General features: G+C 35.4%; 1 protein-coding gene across 9 annotated transcripts in view; it reads right to left on the reverse strand.

Annotated features, from left to right (window-relative positions):
- The window catches only part of LOC144452448 (protein FAM13A-like), a 61,382-nt gene that overhangs the window by 9,217 nt on the left and 27,998 nt on the right, over window positions 1-24,167 (reverse strand). For 4 of the 9 annotated variants that reach the window (XR_013482352.1, XM_078143545.1, XM_078143548.1 and 1 more), the window contains 21 exons: window positions 22,672-22,861; window positions 21,999-22,208; window positions 21,509-21,692; window positions 20,630-20,858; window positions 19,481-19,590; window positions 18,345-18,359; window positions 17,152-17,259; window positions 16,179-16,270; window positions 15,650-15,794; window positions 14,810-15,020; window positions 14,212-14,426; window positions 13,444-13,561; window positions 12,500-12,561; window positions 11,719-11,972; window positions 11,064-11,157; window positions 8,807-8,866; window positions 7,096-7,155; window positions 3,198-3,330; window positions 2,807-2,888; window positions 1,827-1,865; window positions 226-416 (listed from right to left, as the gene is read on the reverse strand). Coding sequence is in view for 8 of the 9 variants with exons in the window: in XM_078143545.1 (XP_077999671.1) it covers window positions 226-416; window positions 1,827-1,865; window positions 2,807-2,888; window positions 3,198-3,330; window positions 7,096-7,155; window positions 8,807-8,866; window positions 11,064-11,157; window positions 11,719-11,972; window positions 12,500-12,561; window positions 13,444-13,561; window positions 14,212-14,426; window positions 14,810-15,020; window positions 15,650-15,794; window positions 16,179-16,270; window positions 17,152-17,259; window positions 18,345-18,359; window positions 19,481-19,590; window positions 20,630-20,858; window positions 21,509-21,692; window positions 21,999-22,208; window positions 22,672-22,861 (2,802 nt within the window). In the remaining variant the exon portion in view is untranslated. The remainder of the gene's footprint in view (window positions 1-225; window positions 417-1,826; window positions 1,866-2,806; window positions 2,889-3,197; window positions 3,331-7,095; window positions 7,156-8,806; window positions 8,867-11,063; window positions 11,158-11,718; window positions 11,973-12,499; window positions 12,562-13,443; window positions 13,562-14,211; window positions 14,427-14,809; window positions 15,021-15,649; window positions 15,795-16,178; window positions 16,271-17,151; window positions 17,260-18,344; window positions 18,360-19,480; window positions 19,591-20,629; window positions 20,859-21,508; window positions 21,693-21,998; window positions 22,209-22,671; window positions 22,862-24,167) is intronic. The other 5 variants (XM_078143541.1, XM_078143542.1, XM_078143544.1 and 2 more) reach the window with 5 other exon arrangements.

Here is a 24,167-nt window from a genome sequence, read left to right on the forward strand (position 1 = left end):
CTACTAATAACATTCAGTTTGCTGTTTTCTTTTTAAGTGACCTATCTACTTGAAATTTAAAGGTACAAATTACAGGGAAAAAGCCTTGGCCTTTTATTCTCCTGAGAAAAGGTATATTTTAAGCAATTGTTATGAAACTACATGTAGGAACACATGCACATGTACTGTACTGTACTGTGCATGCATGTAATATAAGAAAACCATTAGTTTGGACACTGTGCTTACATTGATATCATCTGGTCTATTGGAATCTCTTCTCTTTTCTCCAAGTCTCTTCAACCCTGCCTGCAAGGTTTCTTCCATGGTTGGTTTACTGTCTACATGATTGAAGTCATGTGAATGTCTCTCACCACCACTCACCACTGGTAGAGTTTCAGATAGTCTGCCACTACTTGATGGCGTCCTGTCCTTTGCATCTGTGTTATACAATTGGATAAGTACTTACACTCAATCCACCCAGACTTTGAACGACCAACGTCATGTGAATATTGCACAAGTCCATGAACTCATCAATGCATTCCCATGTAACATTGCATATGTTGATAAGAAATGTTCATGAGTTGATACAAATTTTCCTACCAGAAATGTTCATGTATTGATACAAATGTTTCTAAGAATACTCCTCAAAGGGTTGCCGACAGTCTGCATTCTACTTTCGGTTCCGTCGACAATATTTATTCAACATCGCAAACTACAAAGGCATGTGAACAGTGCAATTCTGTCAGTTTTTTCTGTCAAAATGTAAAACCTCGTCAAAGGAGATTTATCATGTAACTAGCGTTTGACGCATGGCATTGAATTTCCACCCTGGGCTGTACAATTTCTGTGTGTCCAAAGCGACGATTTCCCATAGTGCGAATCAGAGATGATTCGGCAAACCAGTGAATCTGGTTCAAATTGTAATTGGACACAATTTCCATAAAATCAAGGGTACGTTGCTCGACGGTGTTATCGATTCTGCTGCAAGACTAGAAATCTTTCTACCCATTTTAGATATTTGCTGATCATCGGTTGTCACATATAACCAATGACAAATGTATTATGCTGTTGTTTTTGACACTCTAAAAGCTGAAACAATTTCACTGGATATGAAAGGTGGTGATCAAAAATACTTTTTCAAACAGAAAATGCCATTGAAAATGCTTATTCCATCGTGTTTGTGGAGACAAGTTTCCACATCAGCCATTCCAAAGTTTCTTACTCGACTACTATTAGGCAAATTGAATCGAATAATGAACTGCGCTCTTTCTAACATGCTTGTCTCTCGGATACTTTGTATCCATATATCACCTGTATATTGTTGACATGATAGCATCGGTAACTTTGATTATTGTGTCTACTGAGGAACATTTGTATCAACTCATGCACATTTCTTATCAACATATGCAATTTTACATTGGAGTATATTGATGAGTTCATGGACTTGCACAATATTCACATGAAGTTGGTCGTTCAAAATCTGGGTAGATCGAGTGTAACTTAGTATAGGCCTATCATGTTTATGAAGACAAACAATTTCTGTCAATGTATTGAGCAAATGTGCCATTGACCTTGTCAGTCCTGTATTTACATATTAAATTTGTCTATTTTAAGTGATATTGCTGATTGTAATGGCAAATTTGATAAATATACCAGCTTTCACAACCATAGCCCCCATAACCATATAGCCCCATGACCTCAGCCCCAATGACAACAGCCCCTACGATAATCTTTCTGATACTGCTTATATTAAGCAGTATCATGAAATGCAAGCGACATCATCATCATAATAATATAGATATTACTACAGTCACTACTCAGGAATGGTAAATGATAGACAGCAGTACCTTGCATGGTGTGCATAGCGAGGGCTTCAAACCCCAGTTCTGGATGAGATGGCAAACAAGACACACCAAATGCACAATTCAAAACATGCAATACAAAGCAGACATAGAAAACACACATTAGTTTTAAATAATTGATACAACATAAATGCAGGAATGATAGTTTACAGGGAAAAGGGGTCATATTTGGAAGCTTCAACATTAAATTGTACATAAATCGTCATGAAAAAACTGACAATACAAAGATAAAGATTTATGAAAAACTTAGATGAGAATCAACAAACCTGTGTACAATTTAGAGATTCTACATAGTCATCAGTAAAGTCTCAAACTTAGGACTAATCTGAAATGGGTTTGCTATGTGAATCAACTCTCAATAGACACTAGCAACATACAGTTATCAAACGGAGCACTGCAATGACTTAAAGTTGAGGTGAGAGAATGTTTTTTTCCATTCAAATAGAAATGGGATTTTTGGAATAGAATTGCTTAAAAGTGATGTGTCGTAATTTACTAAGCATGTCATTAATGTGATGTTCAACCTCTTTATCACCAATGCTGGCATCTAAACACAATTTTTGTTTGCCTGTAACTTTTGTGTGGCCCCATACATATCAATCATAGACTATACAATATATATAATTGTTCTTGGTTAATGAATGTCAGTGTTTTTGAGTAAAGATGACCAAAACTATAGTTTTAAATAAATCAAAATGGATTGTCAATGTAAACAAGTCTACAGCTTTATCTAGTTGATAGGTGAAGTAACAAATTGAATTATTGACAGGATTTCAATATACAAATGGCAAAAAGCTGGAGATAGATAGATAGATAAAATACTTGAGATTTGAACACCAAAAGATGATGAGAATGGGTTGACATTAATTACAGTTACTACACATAACATCAGCCATGCACAAATACAATTCTCTGCCAACAGCTATATTGGATACACCTATGTAAATGGTGATATGAATACTTGCCTCGTAACTGCTTTTTGGCTTTGGAAAGTTCTAACATCATTTTCTTGACTTCTGGATTTGATGTTTTATCTGTGTGGGAGGGCTGAAATCACACAAAGTACAAATCTGTGATTTTCATCAACAATTAATTCTAAATATTTTTCAGCTTCACTCCTCAGAACAAATTTATCTATGATTGTTTTACAAAATATATGTTGTCATATTTTGAATCAGTCATGGTAATGGCATCATGGCACACTGTGATACTAAAATTATACAGATGGTGTTGTGTTGTGTTGTTGTTTTGTGTTGTGATGTGCTATGTTGTGCTGTGTTGTCCTGATGTGATGTGCTGTGCTGTGCTGTGTTGTGTTGTGTTGTATACAATAAAGTATATCTTAGCATCCCTTACCTTATACCCATGCTCAGCTTCAAAGTTCTGTTCAAACTGCCGGATCTTCTTTTTCAGGCTATGAATCTGTTTAGACAATTGCTTGACTGTTGGGTCTGCTTCCTCACCTGGTCGCCTCTCTGTACGGAATGGTCTGTTAAAGTGCATACAAAACATTATGTAGTACTATATATCAAAATACAGGTTGTACAGCATTGTAACTATCTACTACGACTTTACATTGACACAAAGTTACTTGTCTGTTGGGTGCTGAACAATACTATGCAGTCCATTGAAGCCTACATGTATATTTATTTATTGCCTTCTCATTGGCACAGAAGTACTATGTTACAATTTACAAGAATTAACTATGGTTACATTAGATATAAAATATACCATAACTTTATCAATTATGCACATTTTATCAACATGAAAAGGATGGGCAGTAAGTACGACTTTGTTTTACATGGACAAAGCTATGTCCAATTAAAGTATTCAGGTTAAACCCAAACAGAGATGTCACTTGGATAGTTTTACATGAAGCCTGGGACACAGAACCCCCATAACCTGACACCTCACTGCATTAGCTGTTTTTTAAAGAAACAAAAGAGAAAACCAAAAAAAGCTATCCATGCATGAGGTTATGAGGTTATAAGTTAACACAGCAGGGTTAAAGCAGGGTTAGTATTTCATTTAAATAATAATTGAAATATGGATACAAAGGCATGCACGATGTCGAACACATACACACACCTGTAGACAAATACACACACACTCACCACTTTTGCTCCCTCTCATACTCACTACAGAGAGACACACACACACCTGCAGACAAATACTCTCTCACCACTCTCGCTCCTCTCTCACAGACAGACAGACAGACAGACAGACAGACAGACACACACAAATGTATAATGTAAAAGAATTCAACACTAAGTTACTTAATACTATGAGTGACTTTTGCTGTGACACCATCATACTGCAGAAATCACTAATTTTTTGGTTTATATACAACTAAGAATATTTCTAAGTTTGCACTGGTGACAAATTCTAAATGAAAATATTTTGAGACAGAAATTTTGGAAATGTTGAAAAAAAAATTTTTGGATTTCATATCCTCAGTAAACTTAAAAGTAAAAAAATGACAATTTCATTCATATGATGGTAAAATTAAACAAAACATTACCCCAACCCCCACCCCTCGTGACGATCACACAATGTCACACAAGCTCAATAAATGCACTTTGCTCACTTTGGGGTAGGGGTCCAAGGTCATTTGGGCACTTCTAACCAAATGTTAAAACTTCACGCCTTCAATAACAAATTCTGTATTTACTACTGAGATGCTAAAATCTACTGCTACATGTAATATGATATACAGTGCTTAAAATGTGTCTACCATCATGTTTTACATTGCATCAATCATAGTGGTGATCGCTACAATTTTCATCATGCTGTACATAATAAATAAACGATGTTGCAATTGTGAACATTTACTTAGTGGGAAGGGAGAGGGTTTGGCCTATAGAAACCAAATTCATTTATTCAGAGTTTGTGTGACATTGTACAATCGTCCTTAAAGTTGTTGGAAAATGACACCCTAAATTGAAAAGATTATTCGTATTCTGAAAATGAACTAACAAATAATTAAATAAGTAAATATTAATTAAATGAAGTTATCAAAATAAGGAACTGCATTTCAGGAAAAGCTGGCAAAAAGAAAGCAAAGCAATTAAACAATAAATGTAAAACTAAACAAACTAAGCAATGAGTTGAATAGTGAAACATAACATGCATTGCAAACAATAAATATAGAACTATATAAACTAAGCAATGAGTTGAATAGTGAAACATAACATGCATTGCAAACAATAAATGTAAAACTATACAAACTAAGCAATGAGTTGAATAGTGAAACATAACATGCATTGCAAACAATAAATGTAAAACTATACAAACTAAGCAATGAGTTGAATAGTGAAACATAACATGCATTGCAAACAATAAATATAGAACTATACAAACTAAGCAATGAGTTGAATAGTGAAACATAACATGCATTGCAAACAATAAATGTAAAACTATACAAACTAAGCAATGAGTTAAGCAGTGAAACATGACGTGCACAATAAATCTAAAACTACAAACTATGCAGAATTGAGAAGTTAGACACAACGTGCATTGCTGGAGGAACAACATACACACATAATGTGGTCTGTGTATAGCTGGCAGGGTAAAAACTATCATTTGAAGCATCAACTTTAAACCTATACATCCCTATTTTCACTAGGAACTTGGTTTGACCCTGTGAATCCTATGGAGGATCAGTCCATTCCCTAAGAAGATAGGTAAAGTGGCATAGACATAAGTAGACAGATCTCATGCCACTCATATTTGTTCAGTTCTGTTGTATGAATTCAACATCTCTATGTTTCCATAGAAACACAGAGTTATTGTGAAGAATGTCTACTGTCCTTGTGAGTTAGTCCTGCTCAAAAACAGTAATAAGGCACCCGGGACATGAACACCATCTCTGAATAATTGTGGGAATATCCTCAAATTCATAGTTTTACGTCATGAATTAAGACAACTATACTGTGGCATTATAGATAATATTGCAATTTTGGTTTTGTAAAGCTGACTATGAATATATATACATCAACCATCACAGTCACTTCAAAAGGTTTTGAACTTGCACAAATTAATTAGAAGCACCTAAAGTTTCTAATAATTTTAAAATAATACCATATTTGATACTAATTTGTTAATTACTTGTGGGTGAACAAAACTGCACACTGGGTGATATTAAACCATAGACCCAACTCGTGCAGTATACATCCAACAAACACTGCCCTCTTGAGTTAGACTAATACAGATCTTTTGTTTAATAGCACTTTCTGTTAGATTGACAAAGATGAACAAAAAGGTCTGTAGGTGCAGCGGATGTATAGTCTGAAAGATCCAGACATTGGACCATATGTGTAACCACTCTATCCACTAGAATACATGGAAAAAAAGTGGTAACAAAAATGGATCTTCCTGGCTAAGATGATGCAATACTTGTGTTTTTAATGTTATGGGGTTAGACATAAAGTGTTCATTTCATTCAGCATGAACCAAACTAACATAGATAACTTGACGTTAGAAAATCCTGTTCAAGTTTCTTTGTTTTCAGGATGAATTCAGATATGATTTGATTCCATGTTTCATTTCTTATTTGTGGCATGGATTTATAACTAGAATCTTAACAAGTACAAATAACAAGGACCTCACATGAAAGGTAAACGATGATGAAACAGAACTAAAAATAAATCTCTGAACACTTTTTGTTCATCTCTATCATCCTATGGTGGATGTTTTCTCTGCACAATAATACCACTTTGTCAAACCAATGTGCAGAAACAAAGAGTTGCAAGGTTGCCCAATTCAGGCCTTGAAAGGACAAAGTTAGGAAGTCCTCCAACACTTCTAAGTACTACATAGAGGAACACTTCTGAAAACTTATTCATGATGACCCCTGCAATGACTAATCAGTTGTTATTTCTAGGATTATATTGGTATTCCCTGCATTTATAGTACCAGTTACCTCACCAAACAAAGCATAATGGAATACATGTATGATGAAATTGTAAATGGAATGGAATTAAGGTAATATTAATGACATTTTCCCGCAAAATTTAACTTTGCATGGTAGATATGATGACTCAGATATTTTTTACAACTTGCCTCCGACAATTATAATGTGCATGAAATTATAATTTATATATCTCCTTTTAGTTGCCGTCTTTAAAACCACAAAATGAAAACTGCATTGCAAGTAAGATAACGTTGGCTATGATGGCAGGGTTAACGTAAGGACTTCATGACAGCACCCTAACAAGACCTTGCAAAACTTAGGGCCAATGAAAGAAATACCCACCCTTGTAGAAAGGGCTGCGCAGTAGGTGGTGATGGTGGTATATCAATATCAGGTGGAGCACTGCAAAGCAATATGGTAGTAGCAATATTAAATAAGCTGAAATGATATCATCCAGGCTTAAGTGTCAACAAAATACAATGCCAGCAAAACTCAAAACATTGTTGATATGCAAGAACCCCCATCCCTCCCCCTCCCCCACCCAGTAAAATGTCATACCCCTCCCTCTTCCTTCTCCATAGCTCTCTAAATTGCTATCAACTGCCAACACAGTGTACAGTCACTTTCATCTTTATGCAAAGAAATAATAAAGTAATTAAAATGGTTGATGGTAAAGTTATGTTATTTTTCACATTCATAATCATAGTATTCAATACTAGCCCTGAAAACCTGCAGTAAAGTATCAAAGTCAGACAACGACAACGACAGTATGAAATATGTGTCAATAATTACTTTCACTTCTCTTTGTAAGTGACATATCTAAACTTAAAGGTACACATTACTTAGAAATTGAAGTCGCCTTGGCTTTTCATTCAATGAACACAATGTTTTTTACATAAACAAAGATGCATTTCAAGTCCATACTAAAAATAACAGACATCATACACACAGCAGGATCCTTTACCCAATCACATTGAACAGTAATAAGCATGGCTATTTGTTGAACATTTCAGTAGAAACAGGCTTCTAATGACAACATTAAAACATGGACTTGAAGATTTTAATGACTTCAATTGTTTACTTTCTAACTTAAATCAATCTGATTACTTGTCTTCTTCTACATCCCAACCTAATACTTAAATTATTTATTTCAACTTAAAGTTGTCTCACTTTGTATAAAACTGACATATCACATGAGAGAAATGGCAAGGCATCTTCAATTTTCCTGTACATGTATGTTTCCTGTCATATTTATATGCATGCATTAACTTAAAATGTAACTATCAAGTAATTGGGATTGTTCCTTTGGTACACAAATGATGTCAATATTTACAAAAATAACAAACTTCAGGACACACTTTTATTTCTTCATTAATTGTTACCTATTTATGAAACAATAAAGATGTACTGTATTATATCTGGTTTACATGTAAATCTATACTACGTAGCCAGAGTTTTGTCCACGGGTATTTTCTGATTCTGCAGAATGGATTATTAACAAAGTTATGTACATAATCAGCTCTAGATGAAATTTGTGGAATTCGTCACTGATGATGCCTGTCGAATTCTACGAGGCAATTTGACTTATTTGAATTACGGTTATCCCATATGCCAGTTTTTACCTAACAAATATATGCTGTGCGAAGCCTGGTTTATTCTTTAGTAGCATCTAAATATTAAAGTATACAATTTTTGTTTTTTAACTTTTATTAATTTGATTGGAATGACTGTACACTGCATTGTCAGTTTTCACTAAAGCTCAAATCCCTGTCTAACATATCTAACCCAAATTCCCATCACTGTAATCATCACCTTCTCTCAATTTGACTACTTCCTTCTTAAAAAACTATCATCAGAAAGCAACTACTGATAATTAGAACAAACTAGCAATTACTAATAGTTACTAATAGAAACTAGCTTAACCCTTTCACCCCTATTCCCAATGGTCTAACCCCTATTGTTTTCACAGAGGATGGACCTAACCATTAACTGGGAAATGGGGATGAAAGGGTTACAAGAAAGCTGATGCTGACTAGCCAGAGGGAGGGTTCACCTCTGATAAAGGTTGGGTGGGAACGAGGCACTTGGTGACAGGGGTACTTCAACCAATAAACTGAAATTGAAAACAAGCTATATTATTAGCAAGTCCAGACAAGACAAGACAAGACAAGACAAAACAAGACTTTACATGACTTATAGAATGATATGAATAAGTATTACGTTATTACTATTATCAAAATTTAACTCAACAATTTAATTTAGTTTATACAAACAATATTTATATTTAAGTATCTCAAACTTAGTATTCAACACTTTTAAAACCTTTAACTTTGAGACATAAAATTTTAACAAAATATATCAAAAGTCTGAATATTCATCAAAGAGAGTCTGATAGTCAAAATGTTGGCATACTGGCTTCATGAGCAGGACATTACAGTGGGGTTTTTTTGATGTCTTAGATTAGAACACTACCATTCAACGTCACAGCCTAAGCAAATGAAACTTGTGTTAATTCATGCTTTTGAATCTTGCCTCAGTTTTGGACTTTGGGATAGCATATTTGGGTATATGCATGTACTCAAGGATAACAAAGCTATGCAATCAAAAAAAAAATTAACAAACAGAGCAGCCAGGAGGTACAGGACTAACAGTGCACAAAGTTGCACAAAATGAACAACAGCAACAAAACATGAAAATTACTGCCTCTTAGTTTACAATTTGACAACAACCTAAACTAAACATCCCCAGCCATTCTGGTACATAGAATTCCATCTGGTAATACTTGCTTTCATGCCCAAAGGCATCCCAATTTATGTAATTGCCTAGTGTCAAAGGTCATAGGAAGAGACTGAAAGTTCAACCGACAGCTGCAGGCAACTTGTGCTCAACTTGTGAAATTGTTAAAACTGAACTGAAGATCTGCTTGAAACCAGTTATTACCAGAAACTATCAGCAATTCAATTCTATTTCATAAATTCATTTCATATTTCTGAAAATATGATATTAAAACGAAATATATGAAGGCTTTTCTTTGTCTGGTAATATTTGCTTTCATGTCCTGAGAGATGACTTTATATCAACCACCTAATGTCAAAGGTCATGTGGGTTTAGGTGAACTGTACAGCAAAGGTTCATCATTCAAAGATACTTAAGATATTTCTTCTTTTTTTGACAAATGCATGAAAACCAGCTATTACCAGAAATAGTTATAACTATTTCCCTTCATCTACTTTGCTCACATGGTTGACAAGACTGCTCCAAGTTATTACAATGGTGGTAATTCAAAAATGCTGCCATTTTGACAGCTCTCTGCCAAACACAGCAGGACACTTTGTGTCCCATTCAAGCCACTATGCCAGAATAAAGCAGTAAACGTAAAAAAAAAAAAAACATAACTATTGCAAAGCATAATGCACTGCCATGCTACATACAAAACAAGTTAATAGTAAGGCAACAGAAGGAAAAAAATGAAGAGCTTTATTTTGTTATGATTAAAGTGGTGGAGATCCAGTCACTGTACTGGTAAATTAGATCTCTTACAGTGCAGAGTATACTATAGTTTATAATAATGGAAGTATTAGTTACCAGTATAACCAAAATATACCATTTTTTACCAATGAGTGCTAATTCACACTTTAATGTATTCCAACAATATCTGCCGTATGTGTGTGTGTGTGTGTGTGTGTGTGTGTGTGTGTGTGTGTGTGTGTGTATGTGTGTGTGTGTGTGTGTGAGAGTTTGTGTGTGTGTGTATGTATGTGTGTATGTATGTATGTGTGTATGTATGTATGTATGTATGTATGTATGTATGTATGTGTATGTATGCATGTATGTATGTATGTATGTATGTATGTATGTATGTGTGTGTATGTATGTGTATGTGTGTGTGTGTGTGAGTTTGTGTGTGTGTGTATGTATGTGTGTGTATGTATGTATGTGTGTATGTATGTATGTATGTATGTATGTATGTATGTATGTATGTGTGTGTATGTATGCATGTATGTATGTGCGTGTGTACGTACGTGTATGTATGTATGTATGTATGTGTGTGCACGTATGTACATACATATGTATGTATGCATGTGTGTGTACGTACGACTTGATGTCAATAGCTAATTCAGTTAGTTATAACGATGTATTTGAAAACAACTGACTTATGTAATGAAATCTAATCCCCTGCACACAGTTTATCAAACTTGCATGCAATTCACAACACTTATCAAACAACAAAAATTGTCAGTACAAATTGGAAGATTTAGAAACCAAATACTATCTATTGTTGTGTGATAACATAAGAAAGTCACTTTTACCTGCTCTTTTTCTTGAGTTTACTGGATCGTGGAGATAACACTGCTTCATTTTCTTGCTCTAAACCTTTGTGTTGTGACCATGCAGGAATGGGCTCTGAACACAAAGTCAAAATTTGAATGCGTTAAAAGATGTGTATATTGCTCCTTGTGTTTTTGTTGAGCTGGGTGTAATGTACATGTAGGTTCTCTACTTACAAATGTTTTCTTCATACGAAGGATGGGGTGGGGGGGGGGGGGGGGGGGGGGGGGGGATATGTGGAGGTGGGGTTCCCTGCTTGTGTTTTAGCAAGGATGTGCAAGAACAATCTACCCAAGTTAACCAGTCATTTACTAGGGTTCCCCCTATCACCTTATCAGTGCTATATCTACCTGGGTTTTGACATCACTTTACAATTTTCTCTACATAACAAGATCATATCACACCAATCCTGATGCATCTCCATTGGCTTCCAGTATAGTAACCTCCAGAATTCAGTATAAAATTCTATTTCTCACCTATACATCATTAAATGGTCTCCCCCCCCCCCCCCCCCCAATATCTTGCTGAAATTATTGTAGTTAACAACCCTACAAGATCTTTGCGTTCAAGTCATCATACAACACTCAAGCTTTCCCGAACAAAACTCAAGTTCCATAAAATGTTGGGTATACCTACCATCACCATCACCATGTTCATGTAGACTGGCAAGGTCCAGTGGTGGTACGATTGGTTTCTTAGTAGGACTTGGTGAAAGACCATTGGTACTGTCATTCTGAGGGTGGTCCTCTAACTCTAGAGTGTGATAAAACACTCCAGTGGTTCCATCTACAGTGTCTTCCTGTGTCATCGGTACTGGTGATTTCTTACGATGTCTCCGCCTAGCTCTGTGTTGTGACATTTGTGTGGACGGGTCAGTAGAAAGGTATTCTCTGTAATTAAATAGACTAAAGAGAATTAGACATTTTACCAATACACATAGCATAATATGATAAGTTGACGTTTAGGATATTCAAGATGGTGAAGCTGACGTTTAGGATATTCAAGATGGTGAAGCTGACATTTAGGATATTCAAGATGGTGAAGCTGACGTTTAGGATATTCAAGATGGTGAAGCTGACGTTTAGGATATTCAAGATGGTGAAGCTGACATTTAGGATATTCAAGATGGTGAAGCTGACATTTAGGATATTCAAGATGGTGAAGCTGACATTTAGGATATTCAAGATGGTGAAGCTGACGTTTAGGATATTCAAGATGGTGAAGCTGACGTTTAGGATATTCAAGATGGTGAAGCTGAGGTTTAGGATATTCAAGATGGTGATGCTAACTTTAGGATATTTAAGATGGTGATGCTAACTTTAGGAAACTGAAGCTGACATTCAGGATATTCAAGGTGGAGTTTGTGAGTTTGCAAGTTCCTATTTGCTATTAGTGACATAGTTGTAGGTTTATTTACCTTAATGCTTTTCTGGATGGAGTTCTTCTATTCTTAGGAGGGGGTGCTCTCTGGACTGTAAGCTATAGAACATAAAAATATTGTACAGTATTAGTTATGTATCTTGCTTACTCTAATTTGTGACAGTACATGCACCTAGTCAAATAATGTATTATTACATATGTACCAGAGATTACTGACACCAGTGCACTCACATACTGGTGGTCTTTTCACTGCAGTACAATACATATATACCAGAGATTACTGACACCAGTGCACTCACATACTAGTGGTCTTTTCACTGCAGTGCACTGCAATACTGAAAACCTATTGCATACCTGCATGCAAATGACAACACAGTCATTTCGTCTGCATGAAAGCATGTGATCGTATAGTGTAATTTTTATGGAAAATTGTTGTTGCAGATAAACATATGTAATAATAACAGAACCCCATGCTGCATGAGTTCCAGTGTGGGTACTCAGGGGTATTTGCACTCATGCTTGCAGTGTTTTCTGCTGCACTTTCACTCACTATGCTAATGAAAGTATGGCTGTAGAGAACACTGCAAGCACTCATGCAAATACCCAAGTATGCCACACTTGCACTCGTGTGTCATGGGTTCTGTCACAGTATTTTATCACTTTGTATATCAACTTTACTCTTGATCCTTTTAATCATAATCATATATTTAAGTTTAACATTAAATCTTATTAATATTACCTGGCAAAATCAACTTTGATCTCAAAACATGCATTGTCAACACTTTTTGCTACGTAGTAATAATTATACCAATTGATTTCAAACATCAAATATATTTCAAAAATTATTTATTACAACTGATTTATTGCAATTACTAATAATCCATTTTATTCATGAGAGAACAAGTGTAACAACACTTTTGTCCTCAAGGAATAGGGTTACTGATCATGCACAAAAATTTGCATGTTACCATGGTAACTTACGCAAGATAAAGTAGCAGAGTTTCTCTTGACACTTGCAAACTCCTTGTCTTCATTTGAGACGTGATAGGAATCAATGAAATGAGAATCATCTATATCAAAGTCTTCATCATTGATATGTCTGGAAGAATGGAAGAAAAGAAAATAACTGTCATTTACCACCTAATACGAGAGTTAATCATATATGGACTACTTACAAAATGAACAAACAATCATGCTTAAGCTAGGTGTGTTAGGGTTATTTTATAGGGATGGTTAGATTCTCTAACCCTGACTACATTTACATTGCTTACTTTGAGAGATCCACTCTCCATAATTTAGTCTGACAAATCTACTTAAGCAATAAGCCACCACCTGGGGCTGGTATACCAAGAAGTTTTGACCACTGAATGAAATATATGGACCTAACATGTAAATATACCATACCATGGACCTAACATGTGAATACCATGGACCTAACATATGAATATCATGATGCACCATGCACCTAACATGTGAATACCATGGACCTAACATGTAAATACCTTGGACCGAACATGTAAATACCATACACTTAACATGTAAATACTATACCATGGACCTAACATGTGAATAATATGGACCTAACATATGAATATCATGGGCTAAACATGTAAATATCATGGGGCCTAACAATTAGCAACATGTAAGTAGCATGGGTCTAACATGTGATTGTCACGTTACCATCCTATGACACAAAGCAGACATCATCATCATGAAGTAAGAATAACAGACTAGTTGATAAATACTCACTTTTCTGTTCTTCCTCTAGTTTTCCTTTTATACTTTGGTGACCTTTTTGGTGATGAATGCTTAGGGGAGCCTTTCCTCTTGGCTTTAGGACTACTTTCAGGTGTATTACCATCATGTAAATCTTCTGGTAACTGTAATGTTACCATTGGTAAATGATGCTGGTGATCTCGTGCTGCAGGCACTGGCTTGCTTCGACTCTCACTACTTCCATGCTGCTATTTCAAATAAATAACAAGTATCCAAACTGAGTATGTTCAGATGCAAACGACTGGCATTATTTGTACGCCTCATCTGGCGTGACTATTTTTCTGGTATATCAAAACCAAGGTTGCAATTTTTGCTACATTAAACAACTAGTTTGATTGGGCAATATATGGTTATTATTCATGCTATAGCCAATGGGAGGTTTCGTACAGTAACAAGTATACTTGATCAATACAACACAAGTTTCCAAATTATACTAGTAGCACACTAGAATGTGGCTTGGTTTTTGTTTAACAATCTCTTATTTTGTTAATGTCTGTACTTCCAAGTTGCTAATAACGCCTTGATTTCCAAAAACTTTAAATGTTTTTACAGGTAGGTTTTCTGTACTTACCGCGCCGATAACAATGCCTTGATTTTCAAAAACTTCAAATGCTTTAGAGGTAGGCTTTGTTCGTTTCTTGGTTTTTGGAGATTGGTTAGGTGACTGGTCTCGAGGTGATGAAGTACCACTACTACTGCCATTATTAAACTGTTTAATTCTGTCTTTGACAGAAGACGTGGAATCTTGACTCTCCATAGAATCTGTCCTTTCTACAGTATCCCTGTTACAAATAATGTGTATGGAGATATCAAGTTATTGGGACACAAACAGAAAATGCAATATAAAATACTCATTGACTATGAGATATCAAGTTATTTGGCATGAAGTAAACCAAATTTAATATATGCATAGAGTAGAGAATAGTAACACTACTAAATATTCAAGTCAAACTGTAGCACTTGAATTGCAATTCACATATATCACAGTCTTGCAGAAATACCCTTGCATTAGAATAGCATAATCCTGATTGGCTAGGCGGTAGCGTTCCTTTCTCCATGAGGTGCCTGGCTAGATCTCTCTGTGCTATGTATGTGTGCGGCACTCTCTCTCTCCAGTGTGCAAAACTGGTGAATGGTGTCTGGGAGCAGTGTGCGGAAGACCGCTAATGAGCGCTTTGGTAATCTGAAGTCAATTGTATTGACTGGTAACTGGTATCTAGACCGATATCTGCGATATTGTATCTCTTGTACCAATATACTTCAGTGGTAAGTTGGCTAATTTGTATGTTTGTACACAATGTTATTGAGGGGCCTAACTTGGTCAACTCGTAAGTGAGAAAAAATTAGACTGCGCTATTACATTAACATGTTTCAGTTCCTGAGAATAGGAAGAAATTAATACTACACATACCTTCTAGCCTGTCCATTGTAAAGTTCATGCTCAAAATCTGGCAATGGTTGATGATACTGCTGTGGATGTTGTACATGTAGCTGCTGTTGCTGTTGTTGTTGTAGTATTTTTTGCCTTCTTTTGTATCTTGGGGACGGTACAGGAGCTACACACAAAATCAAACATCAATGCATTACATCTCTATGAAAAGATTGCCTGTCAAGGACCAATTGATACGGCTTCGGATGAGGATGACAAAACTAAAAATTTAACTAAACATTTGAAGAATATGAGACTTTTAAAAAATCCTCGTAAGGGACTGGTGTCTGTCTAATACTGAGCTCACATTTAGCATAATTTATAATTATTTGTAAAATTAATATTGATGTTCAACATTTTCACCCACAATGTACGCACTGCAGAACCAATGATATACACATGCATTGTCTGACATAGTACCAGGGTATACATCCAATAGTTTTAGTTTCATTATGTTCAACTTGGCTTGCAGGAGGTATACTACCGGGTAATGACAAAATAAATAGCTTACCTTCTTTTGCTGGGGGAGTGTGTCTACCACTGTCATCAAAAAGACCAAATAAGTGTTGAGAAATAGCTTCCTGAATTGTCCTCTCAACAATCCTGTAATATAGCATTGTACAAAGGTTACAACTTTTTACACTTTCTAACTTGAGGTGAACCCGTCAACACAAATTGTATTTATCAACATATATAAATGACCGAGTGTTCTATAGTTCAAAAGTTTCCTCAAACACTCCCTTGCGGAATCCTAACTTCTACAGACACCCCCGTCCCCATCCCACGTACAAACACTCTCCTCAAAGATTGATATTGAGAAGTATGAAAATGACTCTTGAAAGAAGTTGAAAACTGCACAGTATGAAACTAACTACTTGTATTAGTACCTAGTCTGAAGTAACTGATATGATAACTCTTCTTGCAAGCATCTCAGTAACTATGACTACCATAGAGTTCAGAGGTTGTCCAGTACTCATATGCAGATGAACGGCTTTATGTTTGTTGATAAACACAATGTATCATATCATAATCATTGTATGCAAGCTCTTACATCCATCCCAAGTTCTGCATTTGGCTAATTTGAATGATGCCAGAGTTCCCTTGGGAGGAAAAGGCTTTCGTATATTATGTCAACTATTGACCTGAAACAAAAGTTTTTGTTAGAGTGTCCCTAGGTTTGCATAGTGTGGACTAAGTGTGCATGTGTATGAATTCTTGGTACAAGCAATAATATTATACCTCATGCTAGAACAAGAAGGTTGACTATAGTAATGCATGTAAAGAATGTGAAACAGAAGTTATGGTGTCGATCAAGAAATTGAATATTCATTATTTTTATGATGCACCTACATGTAGGCAGTAATATTCTATTTCAGGTACCGAGAATTGGATGATGATATTTACCACAGTAGCAAGGTTTGGCAGTTTCCCTACAAGATTTAAAGTGATTTAGCTAAGATTACAACTATGGATTTGTAACTTACTCAGAGGTGCCTGCTGGAACTACAGGTGATGCAGTAGCACTACCGTTTTCACTGTCTAACACAAATGGAGACAACGCTCTGTCATCATCTACAATTGCATCTCTGGGACTGCAATAACAAAAAAAAAGACAGTGTAGTTAGATTTGTCAACCAACACAAGTAAACCGCTGTAAATCTTTGGAACCAACTTCAAACTACTGTCCACTCTGAGCCCTGGTATTGAGGCTTTCAAGTCAAAACTTGAGACATACCTTTTCAGAGAGATCTTATTTACGACAGTATTCATTGTAAAGCACCAGTGAGTATCACTTGATGGATACTAGGAGCTATATAAATCTCTCTCATTATTCATCTGGTGATAGGTAGGTGGTTCTATTAGAAGAAATGTGAAAGGGTCCCATACCTTAACTCACTCTAGATTATATAGTATTATTATATATATTATTTATTTACCAGAGGTCAAAAAAAAAATGTACATATCAAGTGAGGAAAATGAAATAATCAAGTAATCACCTCGCCAATGAGAAGAAAAAAAAGATCATCTACGTACATCTCTAAACCTACTTATTCTACATGACAGTTTGTAACTACACAGCATTTAATGTTCTATCAGGAAGTACAAAACATTCTGTTTGAGGTAGAATCAAGAGATACACCAATGGGTAAATGAGGAGGCAAATGATATTGTATGCTTCAGAAAAGAGTACTGTGTTGTATTAGTTCCAAACTCACAGCATAAATAATTTACCAACTATATATCAGCTCAATCACACAGCCTTCTTCAGTTGTTATTGTCTACAGGTCAATGACATAGGCTTGTCAAAGATTGAGCTAAAACATACTAGGTAAATTATTTACACTTTGAGTTTAGAACTTCTACAAATTATGATTCCAGAGCAAGGAACTATGTTTTTGGTTTTATGAATACTGTTACTTTTCATATCCCACCAATAAGATGAAAATCAGATACATGATGTTTTTCTTCAGTTACAAAATGACACCACTGAAATCATTGCCGAGTATGAGGACATGAAGTCAGAGATAATGACAAAGATAAAAACAATAATGATCATAACACTAACAGGCATTATAAAAAGAACCCAAATTAAACTTTGGAAACCAAATGTAAAGATAATGTTTTTTTGAATTGTTTACTTTTACACAGAATTCCTAGTAATTTGATTACAACTTACACATGTCTTCTTGGTCTATTGGCAAACGTAGACAAGAACAAAACAGATTGAAAACTGTTATATCTGATGGGTGTACAATGCAGTCTAATTTGATATTGAAATAATTGGGGGGGGTTATATCTTGATGTTGTACATTGAGGTCATATTACATTATGCAAACATAGTTGACAAGGAGGTCAGCGTACATGTATGTACAGGAGGGTGACTGAGGTTATATCAAATTATGTAAATGCATGTTAAGGTGTGAGTCATGTGACATGAAGGACAGATTTCTTCCTGTAAAGGTGATAGTGAGGCCATGTTACATTATGTACACAGGGTGACAATGAGGTCATATTACATTATCTTAATGAAGGTGACAGTGAGGTGATATTACATTATGTACACAGGGTGACAGTGAGGTCATGTTACATTATGTACATGAAGGTGACACAGGTCATATTACATTATCTTAATGAAGGTGACACTAGTCATATTACATTATGTAAATGAAGGTGACACAGGTCATATTACATTATGTAAATGAAGGTGACTCAGGTCATATTACATTATATAAATGAAGGTGACAGTGAGGACAAGTTACATAAAGCAAATGAAAGTGACTTAAGTCATATCAATAAAGGTGACAATGAGGTCTTAACACAATTTCAAATGAGTTACAATGAGGTCATATTACATTCACACAGCAGGCATATAATAACAGTGTACACATGGTTGACAACAAGGTATAAATGGTATAATGATGAAGACAAAACATGTATGCAAATGAGATGACAGAGTACAAGGATTACAGGTTACATTAGGTTACTCTAACATCATACATGAATCACGGATGAATGAATGAATCACTATTTTACATGTATACAACATACACAGACGGTAAAACAATAGTGACCAGCAATTTTGTAAGACATTTTCTTCACATCTGTGCTATAAGGTCATATCTGCCTATACAAATTGCATTGCAGATACGACCTTACTGCACTAACGCAACGTTTTACTGGCTTATCTAATCATAAAACACAGGCATCATTTTGAGATATACCAGCCATAATTCCTCCAACTCATTCCATTATATACCTACTATTATTAAGTAATGAACACTACCACAGACTGTATGGTGAATCTTAACTTACCTCAAACTTACAGCTGCAGCTCTATCTGTGTCTGGATCAGCTGGTAACCATTCTTCCCCTGCTTTGTCTGAATAATTGTTGCTATTGTAATCTTTAGAATAATCTCTCCTCTGTGGATAAAACAATTACAAAACAATAAGTACTATTACACCATGCATAGGCCAAAAATATGGAATTTATACCCTGGTCATTCTACGTCATGGCAACGCATGTCTATATCACTGATTCTGCTGTGTTCGACATACAAATCAGAACGTTCAAAATTACCATTACTTTCCCTGATTTTTCATTGATATTACTGGTGTTGTTATAATTCTGCTATTCCCCAATATTTGTCTTCATTCAGCTTGAAAATACTCATAACCTAAGGGTTTGTCACAACTCGTCTAGCAACTTGTAATGAGAAAGTCCCCTTAGGTCACTCGTATTTTCCTTCATTGAACGCAAAAAAAAAAATATTGGAGAATAACATCTATGTATCACATCATTAGTAACTTTATAAAATCTAGTAAACTCTTGTGGTATTATAATGATTTACAGCAAAACTGAAATCCTGAAGTACATGTATCTTTAGTAATAACATTTAAAACTTGATAAAAATAATGTACTTGTTCATAAGTATTCAAACTCAACTGAGTACCTGATCACATGATCATTCAATATCTTAGGTATTTTAGAAGATCATTGCTGTTGTGGCCCCCTTACTCTACTGCAGATTATCTAGGTCCAGTTTGCTGAATGATCATGGCGACCTGAGTCTCAGTTGAGTCTTTGAGTCCAAAAGCTTATGAGTACGTACATGATTTTTTGGTTTGGTAAAAGAAATGACAAGTCATTTTTGTCTATGTTAAACTTTATTTCCAACATTTTGACCTCACACAGGAGGTCTTCTTCAGGGTCTAAAAGCAATAACAAAATGAATGAAACGAAAGTGAGTAAAATATCATTTTTATCCAGAGTTATCAAGTCCACACTTTATAACTAATCAAATGACCTGTATAGATAAGTCTACACACGTCCACATGTAACTTAATATATCTTATGATGTGCTCACTGCAACTGTCACATTCATTGACATTTCTTCAGAAAAAGTATAAACCAAACATCAATCACTATGTTTTGAGAATCACAAACTGTATCAAATCTCACCTTTAATCTTTCTCGTTCAGCCCTCTTATGTCGTTCATATTCCTCAAATGGCACTGGTTTAGCTGGACCTATCCTGGGTCCTTTTGCTTCTTGTACATGTATAAATTTGGAACTATACGGTGACATTTCATCGTCATTTTTAAATATGTTATCGTACTCGTCAATAAAAGTTCTAGTAATCTGGTTTGTAATGGCTTGTTCCCTGAGTCCCTCAATACCAATTGAGCACCTGAAAATAATTGATAAGATAACATTTAAACCTGCACTTGCTGTAACTTGGGTATTACCGGGTAGTGCCTTCATCAGACAACCGACATTATACCATGCACCAGCCAAGGTGAACAAGAAATTTATACACAGGTCGTTGCATACCATAACAGTGTATGTCTATCACTGGTTGTGCTGTGTTCAAAATACGAGTCAAAACGTTTAAAATTGTCATTACTTTCCGCTATATTTCTTTGATATTACTGTGCTAGTATAATTATATTGTAGCGAGTAAAAGTGCAGCAGAAAACACAACAAGCATGAGTGCAAATACCCCTGAGTACCCACACTGGAACTCATGTGGCATGGGATTCTGTTACTATTACATATGTTTATCTGAAACGACAAACTGCAATAAAAATCACAGTGCGATCACACAATTTTGTGAGTAGTAAATGATCACACCCTCATTTTCAGTATTGCACTACAGTGAAAATACCACTAGTATGCACATACATCAGTGCACGTAATCCCAGGTATATATGTATTGCATTGCAGTGAAAATACCACTAGCATGCACACATACCAGTACAAGTAATCTCTGGTATATATCTAATAACACTTACTTACTGACACTATCTATACAATTGTTGACAGTATTTCACAACTTACCTAAATAGATTGGGTCCAAAGACAATGGACAGTGCATGGGTATTCATTTTGTTAGTTTCTTCTTGTAAAGACACCATGACTAAGAATCTTATTATATACTTGAGAACTATGAAGTTTTCCACTGGCAGTTGTCCACACAGTACTTTAAGTCGGTGTACAATTTCTATACTATCAGTATGGTATTCTGTAGAGGAAAAGATAGCACAGTCTACTTTTAGTCTACTGTTGAAATCTACATGTAGGATTCTTCTATATCAGCCATTGCAAGGAAATATAATATCAATAAAATAATAATGAGAAAGGCATATTTTGGTATTGCAAAGTACATGTAGTTAATGATTTGAGTATGCCATAATGTGCTTGTATGTATCAGTTGTGAATGAACAAACAGCAAGAAGAGTTCCCACCCATGTACCTGTTGCCCACTACACAATGAATATCAAACTTCAAAGAGCTTTGAATGTGACCAAACTTAAGTGTAACCACTTACTTTCTTGTGTTGAAACAAACTGTAGATGTAAGCTCTCGGTCACAACAGCATCTGGCAATTCTCGAAAGAACAATTTAAGGAGTCCAGCGACTGCCATGACATCACCAGCTTCCTCCAAATCAGCATCCCCAGACTTATCAAAATTGTTTTTAAGTCTTTCAACAACTCTGGCGTTACCGTTGACTCGGAAAATTCCTTCATGACCAATACCTTGAGAAGAAACAGAATGTAATGATACTAATGAGTCCATATTTAAAACTACAAGTGTCCCTTAGGGAATGTGATCATACAATTGTGCCTACATTACAAAAATGACGGGCGTCCACAGGGATTATGATCATACAAATGTGCCAGTATTACAAGACAACGGGTGTCCGCTGGGAAGACTTAATAAATAATGGTATCTGTAACAGTTGTAACTTGTTTTTTCATTGGAAAAAATTCATTCCTCAAGGGAATATAGCTTTATTGTACATACAATAACAAAGGTTTTACACATTTATTAATGTTTTGCAATGTATTGAGTTATAAACAAGGACTTGGCATATGATGTATCACATTGATTTTTCAAGGAGGAAACATGATAAAATTGTTTTATAAATCCAAAATCCAAAATAAATACCAAATCCTCATCCATATGTCCATTTTAAACAAAGAGGTTACCAAAACTTACCATGGTTTGTTATAAATTCAACCACCTTGGTGACTATAAAGGGGATTTCTACCTGGCCATTTGGCCCTTTCCGACATAATTCTTCTAAAGGCACTCCAAATGTCTTGTTTGTAATTTTCTTCTTACTCAGGGGTGAACTCAGTATTTTCATCATCTTCTCCTCCTGCCTGGTATTAGTCACCCCTGGGGCCTATAGGGTTGAAAAAAAAAGATATAGACATTAGTGTTAGTCATCCCTGGAGCCTACACAACAGGCCTTTGCAAAATTTGCCATGGTGGTGCTCTACTTCCTGTGTGTGTGTGTACCGTACATTGGGGGTATACATGGTATAGGTTACTCAGTTAATCATAGAGTACCGCTGCTTTCCCTGATGTCTGAACAATACGAAAAACATCCCTGATTTACACTTCTACAGAATACCAAGGGACAAAGCTCTTAAGAAACAGTACTATGAGGTGATGATAAGCCCAATTTGAGAGCGGGCGCTGTATTCTCAATTTCCTGTTTGCATTCTCAAATGGCCTATTCAAACAGGGTGAATATTGAATATATTTATTTTTGTCAATGAACTTGAAAAGCTAAAGTATACGAGAGACCTACAAAATGGACATACCAATACAATTTGTATTTAGTTTAACTTTTTATATCAACTTGGATGACTACATTACCGCTAATTATTTAATTCTAAGTTACTCAAATTTGAAAAATTTATTTTAGGACTTACATATCAAAACAAAGAGAGAGAAAAGTAAGTATACGTGCACATGTGTATGTATTTTAAAATGATTTGTTTGTACCAAAGTTAACAGGTCTACTCTATGTACCAAAACTTCCACTATAATCCTGGATTAGGGTCAGTATTTAATTTTGTACATCTTAGTAACAATAAAACTCAACATTCTATTACTATCCAATCACTGTAAGTCATATATACACAGCCCTCAAGAAAACTCAAGGGTCTTTGGTACATCAGTCACCAATCTTTTTCATTACATAAATACAGAAATTTCATTAATCAAAGATATTGCCAGGGGTAACAAAACATTATCCTTTTCTGATCTGCACTGTCACGAGGTAATTAAATGTGAAAACAAAGTGTGTGTGTGTGTGTGTGTGTGTGTGTGTGTGGGGGGGGGGGGGGGGGGGGGGTTATCTTTTGAGTTTGTGATTATATATGATTCATTAAGACATCATTTATAACAAAAGGGAAGGGGAGGGGAATTTTGTCAGATATAACTTTGATAGAAAACTCCTATTAAAAATGTTTTTCAATTTGTATATTACACTGTACAATGTACCTCTGTGTACTTGCCATACTTGCATGTAGCAAATACACTAAAATCTAACTGAAAGTTGAGAACGGCGGCAATACTCAAGATATACATTGTATGCATTAAGCAATGTCAGGCAACACTGAACATAAACCTGTGTTTTGCCATGCATGTACATACATGTATATTTGTGAAAAAATATTATCATGCTGCAAATCTAATGT

Source organism: Glandiceps talaboti, chromosome 22 (assembly GCF_964340395.1).
Source record: "Glandiceps talaboti chromosome 22, keGlaTala1.1, whole genome shotgun sequence".
Taxonomy (NCBI): Eukaryota; Metazoa; Hemichordata; class Enteropneusta; family Spengelidae; genus Glandiceps; species Glandiceps talaboti.